Source organism: Ictidomys tridecemlineatus, chromosome 6, assembly GCF_052094955.1.
Source record: "Ictidomys tridecemlineatus isolate mIctTri1 chromosome 6, mIctTri1.hap1, whole genome shotgun sequence".
Classification (NCBI taxonomy): Eukaryota; Metazoa; Chordata; class Mammalia; order Rodentia; family Sciuridae; genus Ictidomys; species Ictidomys tridecemlineatus.
In genome coordinates this window covers 118,216,675-118,241,076 of record NC_135482.1, presented here as the reverse complement: position 1 = coordinate 118,241,076, position 24,402 = coordinate 118,216,675, and the positions used below count along the sequence as shown (strand labels likewise).

The following is a 24,402-nucleotide window of genomic DNA, read 5'->3' as shown; positions in this document are numbered from 1 at the left end:
TCTTTATTTTGTGTTGTTGCCTTCTAATTATTCATCACCATTTATGCCTGTGCACCTCACATACATCCTGCTGGTGACATTTGTAGGTCATCTAGTTACAGTGCAAATATGAACAAGAACCACTTCATACAACATGGGGTCCAAGTATTTTAAAGTTAACTAGAAATTTTTCATGATATAAATTCTGCCTGCATATATTTAACTCTTTCCTCTGTCTTTTTAGTCATCTGTCATTACTCCTCATCAATCCCCATAATTTTTTTTAAAAAAACATCAAATTGTATAATTTATTTATTTATTTATTTATTTTTATGTGGTGCTGAGGATTAAAACCAGTGCTTCCCACATGCCAGGCAAGTGCTTTACAACTGAGCCACAACCCCTGTCCCCAAACCCCATATTTTTTGACAAATAAAGATGCCATTGAATATTTTACTTTCTCTCCTGCAACTGTCTTTCCTGCCCTCTCCATTTCCTGTCCTGGCTACTTACATCACTACTTAATACAGAGCTCAGGCCCTAGCTGCAGAAAAGCTATCACATGTGAAGCCTTTTGTCCATACTGGCATGTACCAGGAGCTCAATCAAATATCTGGTCAAGTAAATAAGATTGGAGATAAAATTGTTCCTTCCAATCTAGGAGCAATGGGGTAATACCTGTAAATGAAGAATTTACAGTATGAGTTGCAAAGAATCAGTAGAAAAATTGGTCAAGTACTAAAAAAGACCGAGGAAGGAAACACCAGCCTACATACATGGTGCCAAATGCCAATGTCTGGGCTTGGCACAAGATCACGAGCCACCACACAGCTTTGTAGGTTCAAACAGCAATTCTTTATTCTGGATCTCATACCAGCCTCCACGCAGGCTCAGGGTAAATTCTTAATCTCCCCCACAATACACATCCTAAATACTTTTTCTCCAGGAGAATTTAGGCAGCAGGCACTCCCTACTCCCAGCAGCAATAATCTTCAACCTCCCACTTCCCTAAAACTCCTTTTGTCTTAAACCAGGAACACCCTAAGGAGCGGGATACTTCCTCAAACCTGATCAGCTCTAAACCGGGATCCGCCTTGGTCCTTGAGCAAGGTCACTTTACATGCAATGTCAACAGCGAAATCCATTTAACATGGGGTAAGCTGGGAAGGAAATTTTGAAGCGTCATTCCTACTTGACAATGGCCCTCAGCAACATAGGAAAGTAATGTAGATTAATTCTACTATTCCTGCTCCCTCTTTTCTAATCTACTAAACTTCTAGTTTACTTCAATCCTTGTTGTGTGTTAACATCCACATATCAGAGAGAACATTTGACTTTTGGGTTTTTGGGATTGGCTTATTCTGCTTAGGTCAATACAAGAATAACTCAAAAGAACAAGTAAAAAATATTTATCTATTTATAAGAAAAGAATCTCCTAGCAACTCAGGATTACAGACTTGGGCAAAGTATCTTCATAGGCACCAAGTTAGAGCACTATCCTATAATATTAGTCATGGTACTTTTGAGTAAAGTGAAATGAAACCATTAAATCTTATACTTAAATCTTAAATATTTTATTTTTTAGAACAGCTTCATTAAGTGTAATAGATATAAAATAAAGAGAAAACACCAGCCTATGTCATTAGTGAGAGTTAAGGAAGACTTCATATAGGACAGTGAGTCCCAAATGCAGAAAAGAAATTTGTTAGAATAAAAGAAAAAACATTTCATAGATAAGGGACAGGGCATTATTAACAAAGGTGTAATAATATCAGTCATTTTGGAAATCACCAGTAGTGAAAGAGGGGTTGTTTGAAAGCTACTTATACTAAGGTTGAACATAGTGAACAGTATGAATTAACATGTTTCTGTGGAACTATAAATTTTGTTTCTGAGGACTTTGCATTTATCTTGAGTGGTGAATCTTTGAGATACTTGTGTGCATTGAACCTGGTGACATCTAGCCCAAGAGGTTTCTGAAATTTTGGGTTAGTATAGATATTTCCTAGAGGAGTCAATATTAGCTGGGCATACTGAAGCATATCTATAATCTATCCTATCTATAGGAGGATGGCATATTTCAAGCCAGCCTGAGCATTTTCCAGAGATGGTGTCCTCAAATAATATAAAAGACCTAGGGATGAAAGTCAGTTGCAGAATATTTGCCAAGCTTTGGGTTCATTCCCAGGGCCTCACCCAACCCCTCACAATCAGAACAAAAATTATAAGATAGTCACCTAAAAGTCAAAATTAATTTAAATGCATATTTGGGAGAATATAAATAGATTATTGTTAGAGATATTTATTTTTATTTTGCTAGAGGATCCCTCTTTATAACTCTCTAAGTCATTTAAGTATATCTATATATTTGTCAGCAAAACTATATTTACATGTGACTCCGGAGGATGAGAGAAAAATTCTTGGTGGTACCCAAATCCAGCAGCCAAAGGTATGTAAACATTTAAGTTTCTGACTTCCTGTATTTTTCCTTGCTTTAATAATGAAGAATAGGCTAAATGAAATTACCTTTCAAATGAATGTTAGAATGGAAAGATCATTTATTATTTCATAAGCCAAAAGCATTCAAACTGGTTGTGAATCTACAAATAATTTAAGAATTCATGGTGCCTATAGATCAATTTTATGCTTGGGATTGAGGCAAAAAATATTTTGATTGTTTGTGCTTCTATTTTGATAATCTCCTTAAGTGATCAACTAATAACTGGTTGAAATTAGGAACAAATTTAACAGCAAAGGCCACTGAATGCACTCATGCTAAAAAGTGGTCATTTTTTCTGGCTGAAAATTTTAGTATTACCAGCCTGTAATATCGTAGTCAAAGATTTCATTGTGCCTTGTCTTCAGTGATTTTTTTTCAAAGTAGGAAACTGACTCATTAGAGGAAAACAGCTGCCTGAGCAATTAGGTAAGAGAGCAAATAAATAGGAAAGGAAGAAATCAAAATATCACTGTTTGTAGAAGACATGGTACTTGACCTAGAAGATCCAACAAACTCTATGAAAAATTTCTAGAGATAATGAACAAATTTAGCAAAGTAGCAGGTTCCATAACGCAAATGAAAAAAAATCAGTCCGCTTTCCCATATACCAAAAATGAATCTTCTGAGAAAGCAATTAGAAAAACATTTTTTCACAATATCTTTAAAAGATACCTAGGGTTGTTTCTTTTTTTAAAGTATTTTTATTTTAGTTGTTGATGGATTTAATTTAATTTATTTATTTATATGTGGTACTGAGAATTGAACCCACTGCCTCAGATATGCTAGGCAAGGGCTCTACCACTGACCCACAGCCCCAGCCCCTTAGGGATATTTCTAACCAAGGAAGTGAATGACTTCCACATGAAAATTGTGGAACACATTGAATCAAGTAATTGAAGAAGACCTCAAAAGGTGGAAAGACCTTCCATATGTATGGATAAGTAGAATTAATATTATTAAAAGGCCCATACTACCAATAGAAATATACAGATTCAATGCAATCTCCATCAAAAATGCCAGTGATATTTTTCACAGAACTAGGAAACAATAGTTCTAAAATTGATGTGGAAGAACAATAAACCCAGAAGAGCCAAAGTAATTCAAAGACAAAACAGTGATGCTGGAGGTATTATAAAACCTGATTTCAAATTATACTACAGAGCTATAGTAACAAAGCTGCATGATACAGGCATGAAATAGACATCTAGATCTATGGTACAGAATAGAAAAAATCTATTCTTTGTCACCTGTTCTTTGACAAAGATGCCAAAAATATACCCTGGAGAAAAGAAAGCCTTTTTCACAAATGGTGCTGAGACAACTGGTTATTCATATATAGAAGAGTAAAATTAAATCCTTGTCTTACCCTGCACAAAAATCATTTCAAAGTTGATCAAAGACTTAGGAATTAGAACAGAACCTATGCAACTCCTAGAAGAAAACATTGGGCCAACACTCCAACATAAAGGCACAGGCAACTAAGACCACTAAAGCTCAGGAAATGATCCAAGAGTTTATCAATGGGATGGCATCCAATTTCTGCACAGAAAAGGAAACCAAGGGAATGTGAAGAGAGAAACTACAGAATGGGAGAAAATCTTGGCTAGGTATACTTCTGACAGAGCATTATCTAGAATAGATACACCAAAAAATATAATAACCCAATTCATAAATTGGCAAATGAACAGGCACTTCTCAAGAGAAGAAATAAAAATGGCCATCAAACATTTGAAAAAATATGTACCATTAGCAATTAGGGAAATGCAAATCAAAGCACTGAAATTTTATTTTACACCAGTCAGAATGGCATTTATCAGGAATAAAAAATAATAAACAATGCTGCAGAGGATGTGGAGGAAATGGAATACTTCATACTTTTGATGGGATAATAAATTATAAATTATAAATCACTACAACAATTATGGAAATCAGTATGGAGGCTCTTCCAAAGATTAGGCTTAGAATCACCAATATACAGCTGTTCCACTCCTTGGTTTTTCTTCTAAATTAAAAAAGTTATCATATTATGATAATACATGGATACCCATATTTATATCAGCACAGTTTACAATAGTTACACCATAGTAGCAGCCTAGGTGTCTGCCAATGGATGAATTGTTAAAGTAAATATGATGGATATACACACAATGTAGTTTTATTCAGTCATCAAGAAAACTGAAATTATTTCATTTACAGTAAAATGGATGCAATGGAGACCATTATATTAGCAAAATAAGTCAATCTCAGGAGGCTGAGGGGCATTTTTTTTATTTACATGGAGTAGCTAGAGAGAAAAAGGCAAAGAAAGGTGGAGGCTGATGTCATGAAAACCAAAGGGAGATTACTAGAGGAAAAGGACCAAGGAATGGAGGGTGTGAATGAACGGGGAAATTCCTGGGGAGTGATATTGGGCAAATTATATTAGTACATTGTGTGCATTGTATGAATATGTAAGAACATATTCCATCAGTATATGTGACTATAATGCACCAGAAAAATGTGGAAGAAAGAAAAAAAGAAAGAAAGAAGAATAGCCAGTCCCTTTTAAGGGGATTGCCTCCCAGGATAGGACATTTGCTGTTAGAGCACTAAAGATAACTTCCCAGTTTATTTCTGTACTATGTCAGAAATCACTAAAAATTATGAACCATGCTTTATCCAACCTCTTTTGTGGATATTAGAATGTAAAAGTGTGGGTGCAGTTATTGGGGAATTATAACATTTGGGAGGGGTGTTATTGTCCTGTTTTCCCTTATACTCAGTATTACTATCCTGAGGTTTGTGCATGCATTTGGATGTATTTCTTCTTCATTGTTATATGTGGGTCTTTTTGGAGAACTGCTTTCTCTGTGCACTGGCCCTGGGCAAAGGCTGTATCTCAGTGTCAAACCCCAAATGGGCATGACCAAAGAGGTAGGTTTACCCATCACCATCTCTTCCAGAGGAAAGAATAATAACCAGCAAGAGCAACAAACTAGAAGGAAAATAAACTTCAACTAATAATTGCATGCTTATTTAAAAGCATCTCTAAGACTCCAATAACCAAAGAGAAGAAATGGGAAACCACAGACTGCATGGATGAAAAAAAAGGCAACGGTGACAGTTAAATTAACTAAACTCAGAAAAATAGGTGAAAAAAAGTGGTAAGATGGAGCAGACAGGAAGAAACGAGGGGAAAATGAATAAAAATAAGATAATGGCATTAAAATGAGAACAAAAAGTGATACGGAGAGAAAAAAACAAGAAATTAAAAGGAAAAAATGAGATAAGAAGAGCTGTTTTTCCTTTATTCCAATGATTCTGGGATGCTGTGTTTCCATATTGTTTCTTTGTGCTTTTAAATCTCTGGCCATCATGCAAAAGTATATTTTTTATTCTCCGCATGTTTCTGGAGTTTTCTATTCTTTTGATATCTAATTTCATTTCTTTATGATATTAGGAGATGGAGGACATTATCTTAATTTTTTTGTATTTGCTATGACTTGTTTTGTGTCCTAGATATATGATCTACTGAACTGATGGTTCTATGTGCTGCTGAGTACAATGTGTATCTGCTATTGTCAGATAAAATATTCTGTACACATCTGTTAAATCTCTTCATATTGAGGAAAAGCAGAATTTGAGGAACTCTGGTGATATTTGTCCATATGATGTAGACATAGGTGAACATCCTGTATTGAAGTCAAGCCCATTAGGTAGAATAGGTTTTTTTGTTTTCTTTTTTAAATGACATTTTGTGTACTGTCATTCAGGCATGAATATATATACTGTCATTTATCTTCTTATTGGATTGTTCCCTTTACCAATATTTATTTTTTTGACCTCCAGACAATTACTTCTTAAAGAATAAAATTTGAAATATGAGAATAGCTACTCTTATTTCCTTTGGCTTCTACTTGAATGTAATTTCATTTAATTTTTTTTTAAAGAGAGAGAGGAAAGAGAGAGAGAGAGAGAGAGAGAGAGAGAGAGAGAGAGAGAGAGAGAGAGAGAATTTTCAATATTTATTTTCTAGTTCTCGGTGGACACAACATTCTTGTTGGTATGTGGTGCTGAGGATCGATCCCGGGCCGCACGCATACCAGGCGAGCGCGCTACCGCTTTAGCCACATCCCCAGCCCCTGTAATTTCATTTTCTATCCTTTAACTTTTATTCTATGAATGTCTTTACCAATCAGGCATACTTCTTGCAGAATAGTTGGATTATTTTTATTAATTCAACATTTCTTGTATTTCATATGTCTTATAATTGAAGAATTTACTGAATTCTTTCATTTAATTTCTAATATAGGATTTGCTTTTAATTTAAATTTGCTTATCTGCTGTATGCTTTCCCTTGCTCTTCTCGTGCATTTTAATCTAATGTATGGAATTTTCCTTTGAGCATCTTGTGAACACTGGCTTGACTGTCAAAATGTTTTAGTTCATTTTTGTCTTGGAAGGCCTTTATTTGATCTTTGAATCTGAAGGATAACTTCAATGCATATAGCCATGTAGGCTGGCAATATTTCACTTTTAGGGCTTGAAATATATCATTGCAGGTGCTCCAATCCTTTAGAGTTACACTGATGCCTTATCATATAAGGCAGTTGGTCCTTCTCCCTTGAATTTTAAAATCTCTCTTTGCTCTGAGTTTTGGAATTTCATCTGAAACACAGAATGGAGAGTTCCTTATTTGATTATGCCCATTGGGGATTCTAAATGCCTCTTGTGTCTTGATGTTCACCATGTTTTCATGGCAAAAGAGATTTTCTGTTAAAATTTCATTGAATAATAATAATAAATGTTCATTGAGTAAGTGTTTTATATTATTCATCTCTAGCTGCACTCTTTTCTCATGGCCCGAGCATTCAATTTGGTCATTTTTTTATTAGAGGTTTATACCTATACATAGTAGTTGAGTTTATTCCAATATGCTCCCCCTTTTCTGGAAATTGATTTCAGTTCATGATGCCCTTTTTTTTCTTCCCAATCTCCCTTCTCTTTCCCATTGTCCTTCCTCTATTCTACTAGACTTTTTTGTACTTGCCCATGAATTTTTATGTGGTTGGTCCTTTGTGTGATCATTCCTTTACCTATTTCTTTCCATTAATTTACTCTAGCTTTCCATATGAATGAAAACATTTGAGTTTCTGATATTGGCTAAATTCACTTCATATAATAGTCTCCATTTCTATGTATTTGCCAATAAATACCATAATTTCATCCTTTTAAATGGCTGAGTAGAACTCCAGTGTGTGTGTGTGTGTGTGTGTGTGTGTGTGTGTGTGTGTGTGTGTGTGTCACAGTTTCTTAATCCATTTATCTATTGATGGGCATCTGGGTTGATTGCATAATTCAGGTATTGTAAATTGTGCTGCTATCAACATTGATGTGGCTGTATCACTGTTATATGCAGATTTTAGATCTTTTAGGAAAGTACCCAGGAGTGGAATAGCTGTGTCTTATGGTGTGTTCATCCCTAGTTTGTTGAGGAATCTTCAAACTGCTTTTGAGAGTGTACTAGTCTGCAGCCATACCAAAAATGTTCACATGTCCCTTTCTTGGCACAACCTCACCAGCATTTATAGATGTTTGGATTCTTGACTGTTTGGAGTCAGATGAAATCTTAGCATAATTTTGATTTGCATTTTCTTGATTGCTAGAGATGTCAAATATTTCTTCATAATATATTGGTCTTTTGTGTTTTTTTTCTATTGAGAAGTTACTGTTTAGTTATTTTACCCATTTATTAATTCTGATTTTTTTTGTGTATGTATGTGTGCAGTTAAGATTTTTTCATTATTTGTAGATTTGTATATTGTAGATATTAATATCCTATTGGAAAAAGTAGTTTTCCAAGATTTAATCCCATTTGTAGTTCTGTCTTCATGCTCTTAATTGTTTACAAAGCAGTGCAGAAGCTTTTTAGTTTAATACTATACCACTTATTGATTTTTGTTTCATTTCTTGTGCTCTATGGCTCATGTAAAGGATTTTGGTGTCAGCTCCTCTGTGATCGAGTGATACTCCTGTTTTCATCTAGCCATTACAATAGTTTCTTGTCTAAATACTAGGTCTTTGATACATTTCAATTTGAGTTTTGTGCAGAGTGAAATACAGAGTTCTAATTTTACTTTTACTATATACAACTGTCCCATTTTCTAGCATCATTTTTTAAAAGGGTATCTTATTCTGAGTCTCCTATTCTTACAAATAAATTTAATAATTTTTTAAACTCTTTGAAAAATATCATTGTTATCATTGATGGGGATTGCATTAAATCTGTATATTGCTTTTGGTAATATGGTCATTTTGGCAATATTAATTTTGCCTATCCACAAACATGGGCTGAATTTTCATCTTTAAGGTCTTCAATTTTTTTCAGTGTTCTATCATTTTTATTGTAGAGCTATAATCCTCCTTATTTAGGTTAATTTCCAAGTATGTTTTTATTTGATTTGATATTATTGCAAATGGGATTGTCTTCCTGATTTCTTTTCTCTGAAATGAATTATTTTTGAGGTATAGGAAAGCTATTCATTTATGGATATTTAACTTGTATCCTGCTACTTTGCTAAATTCATTTTTAAGCTCTAGAGGTCTTCTGGTGGAATATTTTGGACCCTCTAGATATAGGATCATAATGAGAGAATAGGATCATATTGTCAGTAAACAGAGATAATTTGACTTCTTTTCCTATTCATATCCCTTGATTTCATTTTCTGGCCTGATTGCTTTGGTTCATTTTTAAAGGAGCATAATGAATAGTAATGGTGGGCGTGGATAGCTTTTTCTTGTTCCTAAGTTTAGTGGAAGTCCTTTTTGTTTTTCACCTTTTGGTATGATGTTGGCTTTGGGTTTGTCATAATGGCCTTTATGGTGATGAGGTAACTTCCTTTGATCTGTAGCTTCTCCCACTTTTTGTAATATGAATGGGTGTTGAATTTTATTGAAGGTCTTTTTTGCATCTGTTGAGATAATCACATGATTTTTGTTCTCAATTTTGCTTACGTGATACATCACATTTATTGATTCATGTATGTTTACCCAGCCTTGCTTCCCTGGAATGAAACTCAGTTCATCATGGTGTAGTATCTTCTTGATGTGTTTTTGAATGTAGTTTGACAATGTTATTTAGAACTTCTTCATGTATGTTCATCAGGGATAATATTCTGTAGTTTTCTTCTCTTGATCATCTTTGTCTGATTTTGGTATCAAGGTTATACTAGCTTCATAAAAAGTATTGGGGAGTGTCCCCTTTCTTTCAGTTTCTTGAGAGAGACTGATATTTCTTCTCTGTAAAGTTTTGTCTTCTCTGTAAAGTTTTGTTATGAATGAATCTAATGAAGTGAAAGGTTTCTACAATGAAAACTAAAGAACACTAAATAAAGAAATTTAAAAAGACCTTAGATGATGGAAAGATCTGCTGTTTTTGGATAGGTAGAATTAACATTGTAAAATGGTCCTAATAACAAAAGGACTATATGGATTTAATATAATTCTTATTTAAATCCTAAGGACATTCTTCATAGAAATAGAAAAAAAAAAGAAGTCATGAAATTTGTTTAGAAAAATAATAAACTCAGAATAGATAAAGTAATCTTTAGCAATAAAAGTGAAACAGGAGACATCAAATATCAGACCTTGAATTATACTACAGGTATATAGTAACAAAAATGGCATGGTGTTAGCACCAAAATAGACATGCAGACCTCTGGTACAGAATAAAATACACATAGACAATCCGACATAAATACAATTATATTATTTTAGAGAAAGGCATGCAGTGGAGAAAAAATAGTCTTTTCAACAAGTGGTGCTGGGAAAACTGGAAATCCATGTGTAACAAAATGAAATTAAATTTCTATCTCTCACTCTGCATAAAACTCACCTGTTAAGTGGATCAAGAACTTGAGCATTAGACCAGAAACTCTGCGCCTAATAGAAGAAAATGTAGGCCCAAATATACATCATGTCGGCTTAGGAACTGACTTCCTTAACAAGACTCCTAAACTGCAAGAATTAAAATCAAGAATTAACAAATTGATTAGAATCAAATTAAAATGCTTCTTCATAGCAAAGGAAACAAGAATTTGAAGAGATAGCCTACAGAATTGGAGAAAGTCTTTGCCACCTGAATCTCAGATAGAGCATTAATCTCCAAGATATACTAAATTCTCAAAAAATATTAACACAAAATAAACAAAGAATCTAATTAATAAATGAGCAAAGGAACTGAACAGGCACTTAAATAAGAAGAAATATGATTGATCAACAGATATATAAAAACTATTCAATATTTCTATCAGTTAATGAAACTCAAATTAAAACTACACTGAGATTTCATCTCACTCCAGTCAGAATGGCAATTGTCAAGAATACAAATAACAATAAAGATTGGTGAGAAGTGGAAAAGTACTCACATACATTCCTGGTGGGACTGAAAATTGGTACAACCTCTGGAAAGCAGTAGGAAGATTCCTCAACAAACCTGAAATGGAATCATCATTTGTTATAGTTATCTCATTCCTCAGTAGATACCCCCAAATTTAAACTCATCATACTACAGTGATGTAGACATATTAATATTTATTGCAGCTCAATTCACAATAGCTAATCTATGGAAACAGCCTAGGTGCCATTCAACAGATGAATGGATAAAGAAAAATACACACACACACCCACACACACACACACACACATACATATAATGGAATACTAATCAGCAATAAGAGAAGTAAAATTGTGGCATTTGCTGATAATGGATGGAACAGGAGACTATCATTCTAAGGGAAATAAGCTAATCCCCTAAAACCAAAGGCCAAATGTTCTCTCTGATATGCAGATGCTAACTCACAATAAGGGTGGGTGGGTGGGTAGGGAAGAATTGAAGTACTTTGGATTAGACAAATGGGAATGAAGTAAAGGGAGGAAGGATGGGAACAGAAAGATAGTAGAATGAATCAGACATTCATTACATTCTTATGTGCATATATGATTACATGACCAATGTAAATCTACATAATGTACAACCAGAAGAATGAGAGGTTATGCTCCATGTATGTATAATATGTGAAAATACATTCTACTGTCATGTATAACGAATAAGAACAAATAAAAAAAGAAATATATTGATGATAAACTCTTGTTTTCAGTTGGTTAAAAAAGCAAATAGTAGTATGAGCAGATGGTATCTAAACCATTTAGTTTTGAACAATGGTAAAAATGCAATTAATTAGGGAAAAAGTAAATTTGATGGGAAGTTAGAATAGACCACAATTTTATAAAGTGAAAAAAGAGAATGCAGAAGAGCAGTAGCAGGCAATGTTTATTCAGAGGAATGAGAAAAATAGAAAAATCATGGTGTTGGAGAGAGGGAGAGAGAATATTAGAATTTGGCCAAGAGTAGAAGATAATATTGGGAGAGAAATAAGTAAAATATACACATGAAAATAATAGAATATCAAACAATCTAATAAATCTGTACCTTCACAAGGCAATGCTAGCAAAAGAGAATTACATTAAAAATGCTAAATATAAGAGAACACAAGACAAATGTATGTGTGTGTGTGTTCTAAATATGAGAGAACACAAGACAAATGTGTGTGTGTTTATATATATATTATATATGATACAATATGTATCAAATTATTATATAACATATCATATATAATATATATCAAATTATATAATAATTTGATTATTATACAAATAATCAGAACAGCCAGCATATATATTCCTCTCTCTCTCTCTCTCTCTCTCTCTCTCTCTCTTTCTCTCTCTCTCTCTCTCACACAACACTCACACACACACACACACACACACACAGGAAGGAATAAGGTAAAAATTGTTAAAAAATACATATAAATAAAGCTACCTTCTGATGTGATGGAATTTTTCTTAAAAATCTACATTATAGCCATTAGGTGGAATCCCGCCAGCCAAGCCCACATTGACCCTTGGGCTGAGTACAGGATTTCAGAAGGGGAAGGAAGTGGTACAATTCCATCCCCCACAGCGGACACTCCACCGAGGCAGTCAGCAGCCACCCTCAGGGAAAGCTGAAGTATACATGGCCACTCTCCGACAGATTGCAACATCAATAAAAAAAAAAAAAAAAAAGAAGAAAATGTGGCAAAAATATACAACAGAATACTATTCAGCCATAAAAAGAATGAAATCCTTGGAATTAGGACAAATTATATTCCATGCTTGTATAATTATGTCAAAATGAACTTTAATATTATGTATAACTAAAATGAACTAATAAACTAATAAAAAGAATTAAAAAAAAAAAAAAACAGGTGTGTGTAACTCAGCTCAACCCCCAGACATCGACATAGGGGAATTCGCATAAAATCTCTCCTAGGCTTTCCGGGGGAGGGAGTTTCAGAGTGAGCCTGCATAAAGGCTAGGGGGAAAGTAGAGACACCTGACTTCCAACCCCTCCTCCCAGCAGCAGCCAAAAGGAAACCTGGCTAGCCAGCGCTGGGGGAGGGGCAAGCAGAAAAAATCAAAGTGATAGAGTGCCGGGGATCCCAACAGCCAACAGCAGGACCCCGGAGATCCAGGCCGACTGATTCACGTGGCCTGCCCAGCGGCTACAGAAGGCGTGGCGCCGCAGAGAAGCGATTAATTAGCAAGCAGGGAGATTAGTGACTGCCATTAGGTGGAATCCTGCCAGCCAAGCCCACACTGACCCTTGGGCTGAGTACAGGATTTCAGAAGGGGAAGGAAGCGGTACAGTCCCATCCCCTACAGCGGACACTCCACGGAGGCAGTCAGCGGCCACCATCTGGGAAAGCTGAAGTATACACAGCCAATCTCCGACAGATTGCAACATCAAAACAGATTACAACATCAAAACAGCTGACACTCCACCGAGGCAATCAGCGGCCACCATCTTGGAAAGCTGAAGTATCCACCACCACTCGCCGACATATTGCAACAACAAAACAGGAGAAACTAAGACTAGTAGGAGAAACCAGGAGACTAGAGGCAAGATCCTGGCGAGTGGGCGGCTGGAAACCGCAGGCCCGCTGGCGACAGTTCACCCACTGCCTGCATAACTGGGCGGTAGGAGAACGCCGCCCGCAGGCGACCGATCACCCGCCAGTGGCCTGTGATACTGGGCGGCTGGAGACCACGCGCCTACTGCGACAGGGAACGGAAACCAAACAGAGATAGTCCAGTCACACCCCCCATTAAGACACCCCAGCAAGGAGCCTGGGGCCCGCCACAGCAGAGTAGTGTCGTCACTGGAGCTCTGACGTCGGAATTCCTTCCCAGGGGAATCCAAGTTAGCAGGCATAGTTTAACAACACAAAGGAGAGACATCAGAGTAATACAGAATATTCAAGTTGAATATTCAAGGCATCCTTGCAGAATCTAGAGTTAGGGATCTTATTTGTGATTTAGAAATCTGGAGACTACAAAAGTAAGGGATTTTATATGTTGTTTTGATGCCTCTCCTAGCATCTAAACAGTGCCTGGCAACTAAAAGACTCAGATGATGCTAAGTGTTATGTGATAAATGAATTAATGAATAAATAAATCACCTGAAAGATGGTTGAGAGCATAATCATACAAGGACATCATTCATTCTATCATAGATGATATTTTCTTTTTAAATAGTGAAAGCTTTTTTGTTTTATAAGGCCAAAGTTATTGCACATGATGAGAGAGCTCTGCTGTTCCATGAATGTTAACCCTCATTATACAAATCCTATTCTAAAAAAATACTTAGCACCACAACAATAAGACAAAAGCCAAGACAAGACACATTCCAGACACCTTGAGAGTTAAATGGGAACCTGGTAATAATTATCCTATTTATAAAAAATACATAACATGGAAAATGTAAGCAGTGGGGAAAGACTTCCTCTTTTAAGCAGTATTGTATTCTTTAATGTTTTAGTTGACAAAATAATATTTACCTAAAATATTTTTAAAATGTAAAACAATAATACAATGATTCTTTGACATTGAATATTATTATTTTCATGATCCAGCTTTATTTAAAAGTGTTCACTAAAATATTAAATGATTATAATCCTATTCATCTTCTAATTGTATAATTTAAATTAGTTCACATTATATATTGAATCATTCAATTTAAACCTATAGGCAAATAGAGATTAGCATATGTTTTGATGATGGATGACAGGTCATACACATATATTTGTATGTGTATATTATATTCCTCGCTTCATCTTCCTCCCACAGCAGTCTGGTTTCCATCTGTACCACCCCACTGAAACTGCCTTCACCCAGGGACTGTCTTCTTGGTCAGTAAATCACAAGGGTAATTTTGGTTCTTAACTTACTTGACAGATAAAAGAATTTGGAACTATTCTGACTTCCTTAAACTCTCTACCCTCTTGATGTACATTTTTTTAAAAAAAAATTTGTTTTAATTAGTTATACATGACAATAGAATGCACTTATATACTTTGCTATATCATACATAGATGGGATATAATTTCTCATTTTTCTCAGTATGCATATTGTAGAATCACATTGGTCATTTGTTCCTTTGGGATTTGTTCCTTTGGGATTGGCTGACTTCACTTGATGTACTTTTAACGTAGACTTCATGCTCCTTTTTTTCCATATGGCTTCCTAATTATTTGGCCCTATCTTCTCAATCTCTTTTTCCTTTTCTCCATTTCCACAATTGTTAAGTTTTACTTCTCCAGCTGCGCAAATAAGAACACCAGGGAAAATCTTTGACCCTAACTTCCTTTCTGGCCTCTTGTCCATCCTGCTCTAAGTGGGATCACTATACTAGACTTTAAACTATACTACAGAGCAATAGTAACAAAAACAGCATTGTATTGGCAGCAAGACAGACTGGTAGACCAGGTACAGAATAGAGGACACAGAGACTAACCCACAAAATTACAATTATCTTACATTAGACAAAGATGCCAAAAACATGCATTGGAAAAAGAAAGTATCTTCAACAAATGGTGCTATGAAAACTGGAAGTCCATATGCAACAAAATGAAATTAAACCCATATCTCTCCCCATGCACAAAACTTAACTCAAAATGGATCAAGGATATAGGAATTAAACCAGAGACTCTGCGTCTAAATAAGAAAAAGTAGGCCTTAATCTTCATCATGTGAGATTAGGCCCCAACTTCCTTAATAAGACTCCTATAGTGCAAGAATTAAAACCAAGAATCAATAAATGGGATGGAATCAAACTAAAAAGTTTCTTCTCAGGAAAAGAAACTACCTGGGAGCAAATCTTTACCCCTCACACATCAGATAGAGCACAAATCTCTAGGGTATATATTGAATACAAAAAGCTAAGCACCAAAAATAATAATAATAAATAAATAACCCAATCAACAAATAGGCCAAGGACTTGAACAGACACTTCACAGAAAAGGATATACAATCAATCAAAAAATATATGAAAAAGGCTCACCATCTCTAGCAATCAGAGAAATGCAAATCAAAATCACTCCAAGATATCATCTCACTCCAGTCAGAATGGCAGCTATTATGAAGACAAACAACAGTAAATGTTGGCAAGGATGTGGGGGGAAAAGTACACTCATACATTGCTGCAAATTGGTGCAGCCAATTGGAAAGTAGTATGGATATTCCTTGGAAATATGGGAATGGAACCACCATTTGACCCAACTATCCCTCTCCTTTGACTTTACCAAAGGATTTAAAAACAGCATACTACAGGGACACAACCACATCAATGTTTATAGCAGCACAATTCACAATAGCTAAAATGTGGATCCAACCTAGATGCCATTCAGTAGATAAATGGATAAAAAAAAATGTTGCATATATATACAATGGAATATTACTCAGCAATAAAAAATCATTTGCAGGTAAATGGATGGCGTTGGAGAAGATAATGCTAAGTGAAGTTAGCCAACCCCCCCAAAAAAAACAAATGTTGAATGTTTTCTCTGATATAAGGAGGCTGACTCATGGTGGGGGTAGGGAGAGGGAACATGGGAGGAATAGATGAATTCTAGATGAGGAAAAGAGGTGGGAGGGAAAGGGAGGAGGCAGGGAATTAGCAAGGATGGTGGAATGTGATAGACATCATTATCCAAAGTTCATGTATAAAGACACAAATTGGGTGTCAACCTACTTTATATACAGAAATACCAAAAATTGTGGTATATATGTGTAATAAGAATTGTAATGCAAAAAAGTATATGTATAAAAACATGAATTGGCATGAACATACTTTATATACAGATATATGAAAAATTGTGTTTTATCTGTGTAATAAAATTGTAATGCATTCCGCTGTCGTGTATTTAAAAAATAAAATCAATAAGAAAAAAGAAAACAATGATCCTACTAAGAAAAAAAAGTGATACACACACACACACACACACACACACAAAATGGAGATTCATTCAGCCATAAAGAAAAACAAAAAGTATGTTATTTGCAAGAAAATGGGTAGGTTGAGACTATTATGTTAAAGGAAATAAGCCAAACTCAGTACTTCAAGTTTTCTTTCAAATGTGGAAGCTATTGAAGCAAAGAAAAAGAAAAGCAGGGCCGGGGTGTTGTGCAGGGAATATTGTGAGAATCAAAGGAAGATCAATAGAGTCAAAAGAAAGGGAGCAGGGAAGGAAGGTGAGGAGGGAAAAGAGAAATACTGGGGAATGCTAATGTTCAAATTATACTGTATGCATGCACAATTACATAACAAATCCCATCACTATAATGCACCAATAATAAATGTGGGAAAAATACACACACACACACACGCACAATGGAAACAAATATCAAAGTTGCATTTGATGACCAAGGTGAGAGTAAGTGGAGTTATTTTGTGAAATAAATATCACAGTCTATTAAGATGCAACAGAAATAACATGGCAAGGGATTAATCTGATACAGGATTATGATCTGGAACATAAAAGTTTGGAATTACATTGCAATATGTAATGGTACTTCAAAGGCATTTTTTTAGGAAGCTGAGATAGTTTCATTGGTAAAAATCACACTTAAAGAAAAATATATCAGAATTCCATGCAAACATTTCCAGAAAATTATAGAGATCTGAAAAACTCTCAAATCTGAAATCATAATTATCATGTTTATCAAAATGTCTATAAAACAATGTAAGAAATATGCAGATCAACACCCAAATGAAAATGAATGCAAAAATTCTTCATACAATTTTGGAAAGCCTATTGTAACAATGTGTACAAATAATGCACCAGAACAGCTGGGAATTTAGCCTGGAATGGAAAGTTGATTTAACATTTGAAAATCTGTCAAAGTACTTCACAATATTAAGATGTTTATGAAAAGAAACCAAGAAATAATCTCCATGAAGGCAATATAATGACAAAAATCTCATGTCAAGTCATATTTAAAACTCTTGGCATACAAAACTTGGAAACTTTTGAACCATATTGTGCCTCAAGAGAACATAACACAACATTTTGTGGTGAAGGAATAGGCAATTTCCCCTTAAGCTCAGAAACAAAGCAAAGCTATCTACCCTACTTCTATGCAACATCTCTGCTGTAGGGATTAGCCAAAAACACAATAATAAAGGCAAATAAGTTTTAAAACAGACAAAACATAATTGACTCAGTATAAAATTTTTAGCATCCTACAAAAAGTTATAAAATCTACGTGCAATTCATAATATCGAAAGATGTGTGATCCATATACATAAAATAAATTTATTCTTATTGAGTAGCAATGAAATTCACAAACTAAAATAAGAAACGCCTTTTATAATATACGGGGAATGCATTTATAAAACATGAATGATTTATGTAAGGAAAACCATAAAATGTTCCTCAGATAAAACAAATGCCTAAATATGTTGAATAAATGCCATATTCATGATCAAATGTCTTTTTTATCTATAAAATGCTCTACTATTAACATACTCTACACTTCTGAGCGTCTAGAACACTGGATATTCTCAGTAAGGACTCCAGTGTGCCCCTGCGTGCCCAGCGTTGTCAGAGGACTCACCCACCCGCGGTCTGGGGCAAGACCTTCCTCTCAGGCTCCATGTTCCCTTTGTCCTCTTCTCCTAGAAGGCGGGGGAAGTTGAGGGCAGAGGTGCGTTTCTTTGGTTTTGTTTTGCTGATGTTTAGAGGCAGGGCCTTCAACAAGTGGGCAGGAAGCCTTCCACAGGGCAGGGGACCCTTGCAGTCGGCACATATGGTGAGTCCCTCCACCTTTTCTCTTTGGGTAGAACCGAGACCCAGTGCCCAGGACCAGCGCTTCCTCACCTTCCGGGACCCTGAAGGCCTTGACTCGCGGTTGTGGGCCCAGCAAGGTCGCGCAGGGCCCGGATGTGCGGTTGTGGGCCCAGCAAGGTCGCGCAGGGCCCGGATGTGCGGTTGTGGGCCCAGCAAGGTCGCGCAGGGCCCGGATGTGCGGTTGTGGGCAGCAAGGTCGCGCAGGGCCCGGATGTGCGGGCTCCACGGGCTCCAAGGGCTCCTGGGCAGCCCCTGCCACCTTCCGCACCACAGGAAGTCCTTCCTGAGGGGACAGATAGGGTCTGGAGACCTAGCCGCACGCAGAGTCTGGGTCCCCACAGGCTGCTGCCTTGGGGTCCTCCAGCGGGAGGGCCTCGCCTGGCGGCCAGTGGGCAAAAGCTGCCAGAGGATGGGTGTCCACAAGACCTACCCCCACCCCCAACTCTCCCTCCCAGCAGAGAGGAGCACCCCAGGTGGCCCACGGAGCAGGCAGCACTGCAGTCTTTGCCACTTGGCTGCTGGAACTAGCAGACACTTCTTTTATTGCTGTGAGTCATACCTTCCTCATTCTGCAATAGACTTCAGATATCCCTTTTTTCTGCATAATATCCTAAGGATTTTATGTAGAAATCTACAAATTCTAAAGTCTGTGTGCAAATGCAAGGAATTTAGGGGAAAAGTGTGAAAAAATATGAAGAAAGAAAAAGGACTTATGCTTCCCAATATGCTGTTAGTTTATACTGATCAAAACAACCCTATTGCCATAAAGACACATAAATCAATGTAGTGGAAAACATTGAGAGTACAGAGTAGACCCACATGTATATGGCCTATTGATTATCAAAAGAGAAAATGTTAAAGTACTTTTGTGGAGAAAAGAATACGGGAATATACATGGGGCAGGGGGACTTGGTCCACATTGTACACACTGTAAATATGTTAGACAACTTCAATGGGAGACTTCATGTAATGTCATAAATTATATGACTTTTAGAACATGTCACAAAGGAAAACCACATAAACTTTTAGAACAAGACAGAAAGTGTGTGGGTTAGCAATGATTTCTGAAACACAACATAAAGAGCATTAATCAGAGAAGAAATAATAAATTGTAATTTATCAAAACGAAAAAGAAAAGTAAACTGCTGTTCAAATTAGAAAAGCATGTTATATAAGAAATTTTAAAACATATAGCTCTGGGCTGGGTTTGTGGCTCAGAGGCAGAGCACTCACCTAGCACATGTGAATTGCTAGGTTTGATCTTCAGCACCACATACAAATAAACAAATAAAATAAAGATATTATGCCCAACTATAACTAAAAATAATTTTTTTAAAAAACATAGCTCATAAAGAATTTTAACCTATAGCACATAAAGAATGCATTCAATGAAATAACAAGGCAAGCAAAAAATACATGAAATGTTGAAATCATTGGTCATTTGAGGAATAAAGAATAAAATCAGAATGTCTTACAACTATCATCTTAATAGTGGTTGTCATATTTTACTTCAATATTTGATGATACTTTGACATTGGAATATTGTGTTCTTAGGAAGCAAAATTGCCCTTCACATGGTTTATGAATTCCTAGAAAAAGAAATAATTTACCTGTGATCATGCCTTTGATATGAAAACCAATCAGTCCTAAATAAATATTCCTGTCTGCCCCTTTTTATCAGATTTCTGCAGTCTGGAATATTGCCTTCCTTTTATAAACTATTCAGAACCAGGAATTGGACAATCAGAGAACAATCTATTATGGTTTGGATATGAGGATTCCTCCCCGCCACACACGCACGCGCACACCCACCCACCCCCCCCCCCCCACACACACACAAACTCCTGTTGATGTACGAATATTTGGAGCTAAAATGATTTGATTGTGAGAGCCCTAACTTAATCAGTCCATTCTGGTCTGCATGGACCGACTAGATGATAAATATAGTCAGGTGGAGCATAACCAGAGGAAAAAAAAAAAGAGGGGACTATGGTATAAAAAGAAGGGATGGGAACAAAGCAAAACAGAAACCCAGCAGGCCAAACATTACATATGGCAGCTCAGGTCAAGCATCTGTGGCATGTGGTAATAATATATGCACCTCAAAATGCTTCTGCAGCTCTGTTCCTACAGCCTTGCCAGTTGCAGCCCACATGGACTAAGACTGCTAGGACATGGTCTGCTGAGTTTCTGAAAACATCAGATAAGGAAAGAGCAATTTGAAACTATCTGGGACTCCAACCAGCAGCCCTACCAAGCAAGTGCCTCCTCCACTCCCACCAAAGCACCTGGTCTGTTGGAAATGAGTCCAGGACAAAAAGGATGCTCATGACTGTCAGGATGAAATCTCAGCGACTGTTTTGAATATTTGGCTTTTGCAGAACTGAAAGAGTTCATTGCCCCAGCATGACCTGCCCTTTGGAGAAACACTACCCAGTCTTTAAGTCAAGTACTCTGCAAGCTGGCATTGCATAGGAGGCTACCTTCTGGAAAAATCTGAAGCCACCATCATGAGGGGGACTGTGCTGCTAAATAGTCTGAAGGTAAAGCTAAAGCCCTTGTCTCTAGGAATACGTGCCTCATGAAAATGTATCCCAGGTTGAATTTGCGTTGTTCTAGGCAATTTCCCTCCTTCTATAAACTGAGTTTAGATAGGTTCCACCTTCCCAGCGCCCAATGTCAGGGAAAGGCAGATGTTGCCAATAAGGCCTTAAATGGCAGAAAAGACTCCTCTTCTTGCCTCTAAACTTCCTGAGAATTTTGTCAGTCAGTGACTATGTCCATCTTATAATTTGAATTTTGAACCAAGATCGTTCTGTCTGTAAAACCCATCACTTTGGCATTGCCAAGATCCAGTTCCAGAGTATACCATGAAATGAACAATATGGTACATAACAAGTTATGATCTCAGTCTACACAAAATGCAGAACCCACACTCTGATACCAAAAAAATATGAAAATAAATAAAAGGATATAAACATATATAAATATTAAAAATTTAAAAGTGTTATATGACATATATGCAATATATACATGCCTTTGAAAAATATATTGAAGGAACTTTCAGTTTCTGATCTAGCTTTTAAGGGACTTGAAAGTCACTCCATCATCCAATAAGAGAAAAAAATGAACAAAATAAAAAACACCTTTCTTAGATCATCAGAGAACTATGGTCAAAGGACAAACTGATGCCCCAAATCAGCCAGATGCAGATACAGAGAATCAGGCAGAAACTCACACATAGAAGCAAAGGAGGACCATTCCAGGCTGAAAAGCCTATACTGTGATTGCCTTGTTGTTGTAGACTTAGGAGAAATGTGAGATTTAAAAGATCCCAGGGTGCCCAGTCTTTTTTTAATTATTAATTTTTTAAATTTATATATGACATCGGGATGGATTACAATTCATATCACACATATAGAGCACAATTTTTTATATCTCTGGTTGTATACAAAGTATATTAACACCAATTCATGTCTTCATACATGTACTTTGGATAATGATGACCATCACATACCACCATCATTTCTAACCCCATGCCTCTTCTCTTCCCCTCTCACCCCTCTGTCCTATCTGGAGTTTGTCTATTCCTCCCATGTTCCCCCTCCCTACCCAACTATGAATCAGTCTCCTTATATCAGAGAAAACATTCGGCATTTTTTTTTTAGAATTAGCTAACTTCACTTAGCATTATCTCCTCGAACTCCATCCATTTACCTGCAAATGCCACGATTTTATTCTCTTTTATTGCTGAGTAATATTTTATTGTGTATAAATACCAAATTTTTTAATTCATTCATCCATTGAGGGGCATCTTGCTTGGATCCACATTTTAGCTATTGTGAATTGTGCTGCTATAAACATTGATGTGGCTGTGTCCCTGTAATATGCTGTTTTTTTAAATATTTTTTTAGTTGTTGATAGACCATATAAAATAAATAAATAAAATATGCTGTTTTTAAGTCTTTTGTGTGTATACTGAGTAGAGGGACATCTGGGTTAGTGATTCCATTTCCAATTTTCTAAGGAATCTCATTGCTGATTTCCATAATGACTGTACCAATTTGCAGTCCCACCAGCAGTGTATGAATGTACCTTTCCCCCCACATCCTCACCAACACTTATTGTTGTTCGTATTCATAATAGCTGCAATTCTGACTGGAGTGAAATGAAATTTTAAAGTAGTTTTGATTTGCATTTCTCTAATTGCTAGCAATGATGAACATTTTTTATATATTTGTTGATTGTGTATCATCTGAGAAATGTTTCTTCAGATCCTTGGCCCATTTATTGATTGTTTTTGGTGTTTAGCTTTTTGAGTTCTTTACATACCCTAGAGATTAGTGCTCTATCTGATGTGTGAGGGGTAAAAAATTGTTCCCAAGATGTAGGCTCTCTATTCACCTCACAAATTGTTTCTTTTGCTAAGAAGAAACTTTTTAGTTTGAGTCCATCCCATTATTGATTCTTGGTTTTAATTCTTGCACTATAGGATTCTGTTAAGGAAGTTGGGGCATAATCCCACATGATAGAGATTAGGCCCTACTTCTTCCAATAGATGCAGAGTCTCTGGTTTTATTCCTAGGTCCTTGACCATATTGAGTTGAGTTTTGTGCATGGTGAGAGATAGGCGTTTAATTTCATTGTGTTGCATATGGATTTCCAGCTTTCCCAGAACAATTTCTTAAAGAGGCTCTTTTCTCCAATTGGCACCTTTGTCAAATATTGTGCTTTTGTGGGTTAGTCTCTGTGTTCCATTGGTCTATCAGTCTGTTTTGGTGCAAATACAATGCTGTTTTGTTACTATTGTTCTGGTAGTATTGTTTGAGGTCTGGTATAGTGATAGCACCTGCTTCACTCTTCTATTCTGGATCTCTTATTTTTCCATATGAATTTCATGACTGCTTTTTTGTTTATTTTTGTGAGGAATGCCATAGGGTTTTGATTGGAATTGCATTAAACCTGTACAGTGCTTTTGGTAGTATGGTCATTTTGATAATATTAATTTGTCCTATCGAAGAGCAAGGTAGATCTTTCCATCTTTTAAGGTCTTTTTTAATTTCTTTTTTTAGGGTTCTGTAGTTTTCATTGTATAAGTCTTTCAACTCTTTCCTTGATTCCCAAGTATTTTATTTATTTTAAGGCTATTGTAAATGAGACAGTTTTCCTCATTTCTCTTCTGAGGATTTGTCACTGATATACAGAAATGCCTTTGACTTATGATGTTGATTTTATATCTTGCTACTTTACTGAATTCACTGAGTTCATTTACTAGTTTTAGAAGTTTGCTGGTGGAATTGGGGGGGTCTTCTAGGTATAGAATCATATCATCAGCAAATAGTGCTAATTTCAGTTCTTCTTTTTCTATGTGTATCCTTTTAATCTCTTTCATCTGTCTCATTTCTCTGGCCAGTGTTTCAAGGCGTATATTAAATAGAAGTGGTGAAAGAAGGCATCCCTCTCTTGTTCCAGTTTTTCGAGGGAATACCTTCAATTTTTCTCCATTTAGAATTATATTGGCCTGTAGCTTAGCATAGGTAGCCTTTACAATGTTGAGATATGTTCCTGTTATCCCTAATTTTTCTAGGGTTTTGAACATGAAGAGGTGATGTATTTTGTCAAATGCTTTTACTGTGTCTATTGAGATGATCCTATAATTCTTATCTTTAAGTCTCTTGATGTGGTGAATTATGTTTATTGATTTCCACATGTTGA

General features: G+C 36.1%; 1 protein-coding gene and 1 pseudogene across 2 annotated transcripts in view; one reads left to right on the top strand and one right to left on the bottom strand.

Annotated features, from left to right (window-relative positions):
* Nucleotides 1-278: 278 nt before the first annotated feature.
* On the bottom strand, nt 279-19,255 carry LOC144365102 (uncharacterized). Its single transcript, XM_078015911.1, has 5 exons — nt 19,247-19,255; nt 18,455-19,113; nt 10,889-10,952; nt 10,353-10,399; nt 279-657 (listed from the first exon to the last, which is right to left on the bottom strand). Exons 1-5 carry the CDS (start codon nt 19,253-19,255, stop codon nt 597-599), a joined length of 840 nt encoding a protein of 279 aa, XP_077872037.1. The 3' UTR covers nt 279-596.
* Nucleotides 2,355-24,402, top strand: part of LOC144365010 (actin-binding protein WASF3-like) — a 54,854-nt pseudogene continuing 32,806 nt past the window's right edge. Inside the window, exon 1 of the transcript XR_013423266.1 lies at nt 2,355-2,428. The product of XR_013423266.1 is annotated as an actin-binding protein WASF3-like (transcript). The remainder of the gene's footprint in view (nt 2,429-24,402) is intronic.

Bases quoted from the DNA above. Each gene is read 5' to 3' on its own strand.
- LOC144365102 (XM_078015911.1), bottom strand. The intron at 10,953-18,454 runs GTGAGTCCTCTG...ATTCCATTTCAG, and splicing joins TTGCCCCAGACCGCGGGTGG to GTTTGTTGAGGAATCTTCCT. The intron at 10,400-10,888 runs GTATGTGAGTAC...TTCTTCTATTAG, and splicing joins TTTTCAGTCCCACCAGGAAT to GCGCAGAGTTTCTGGTCTAA.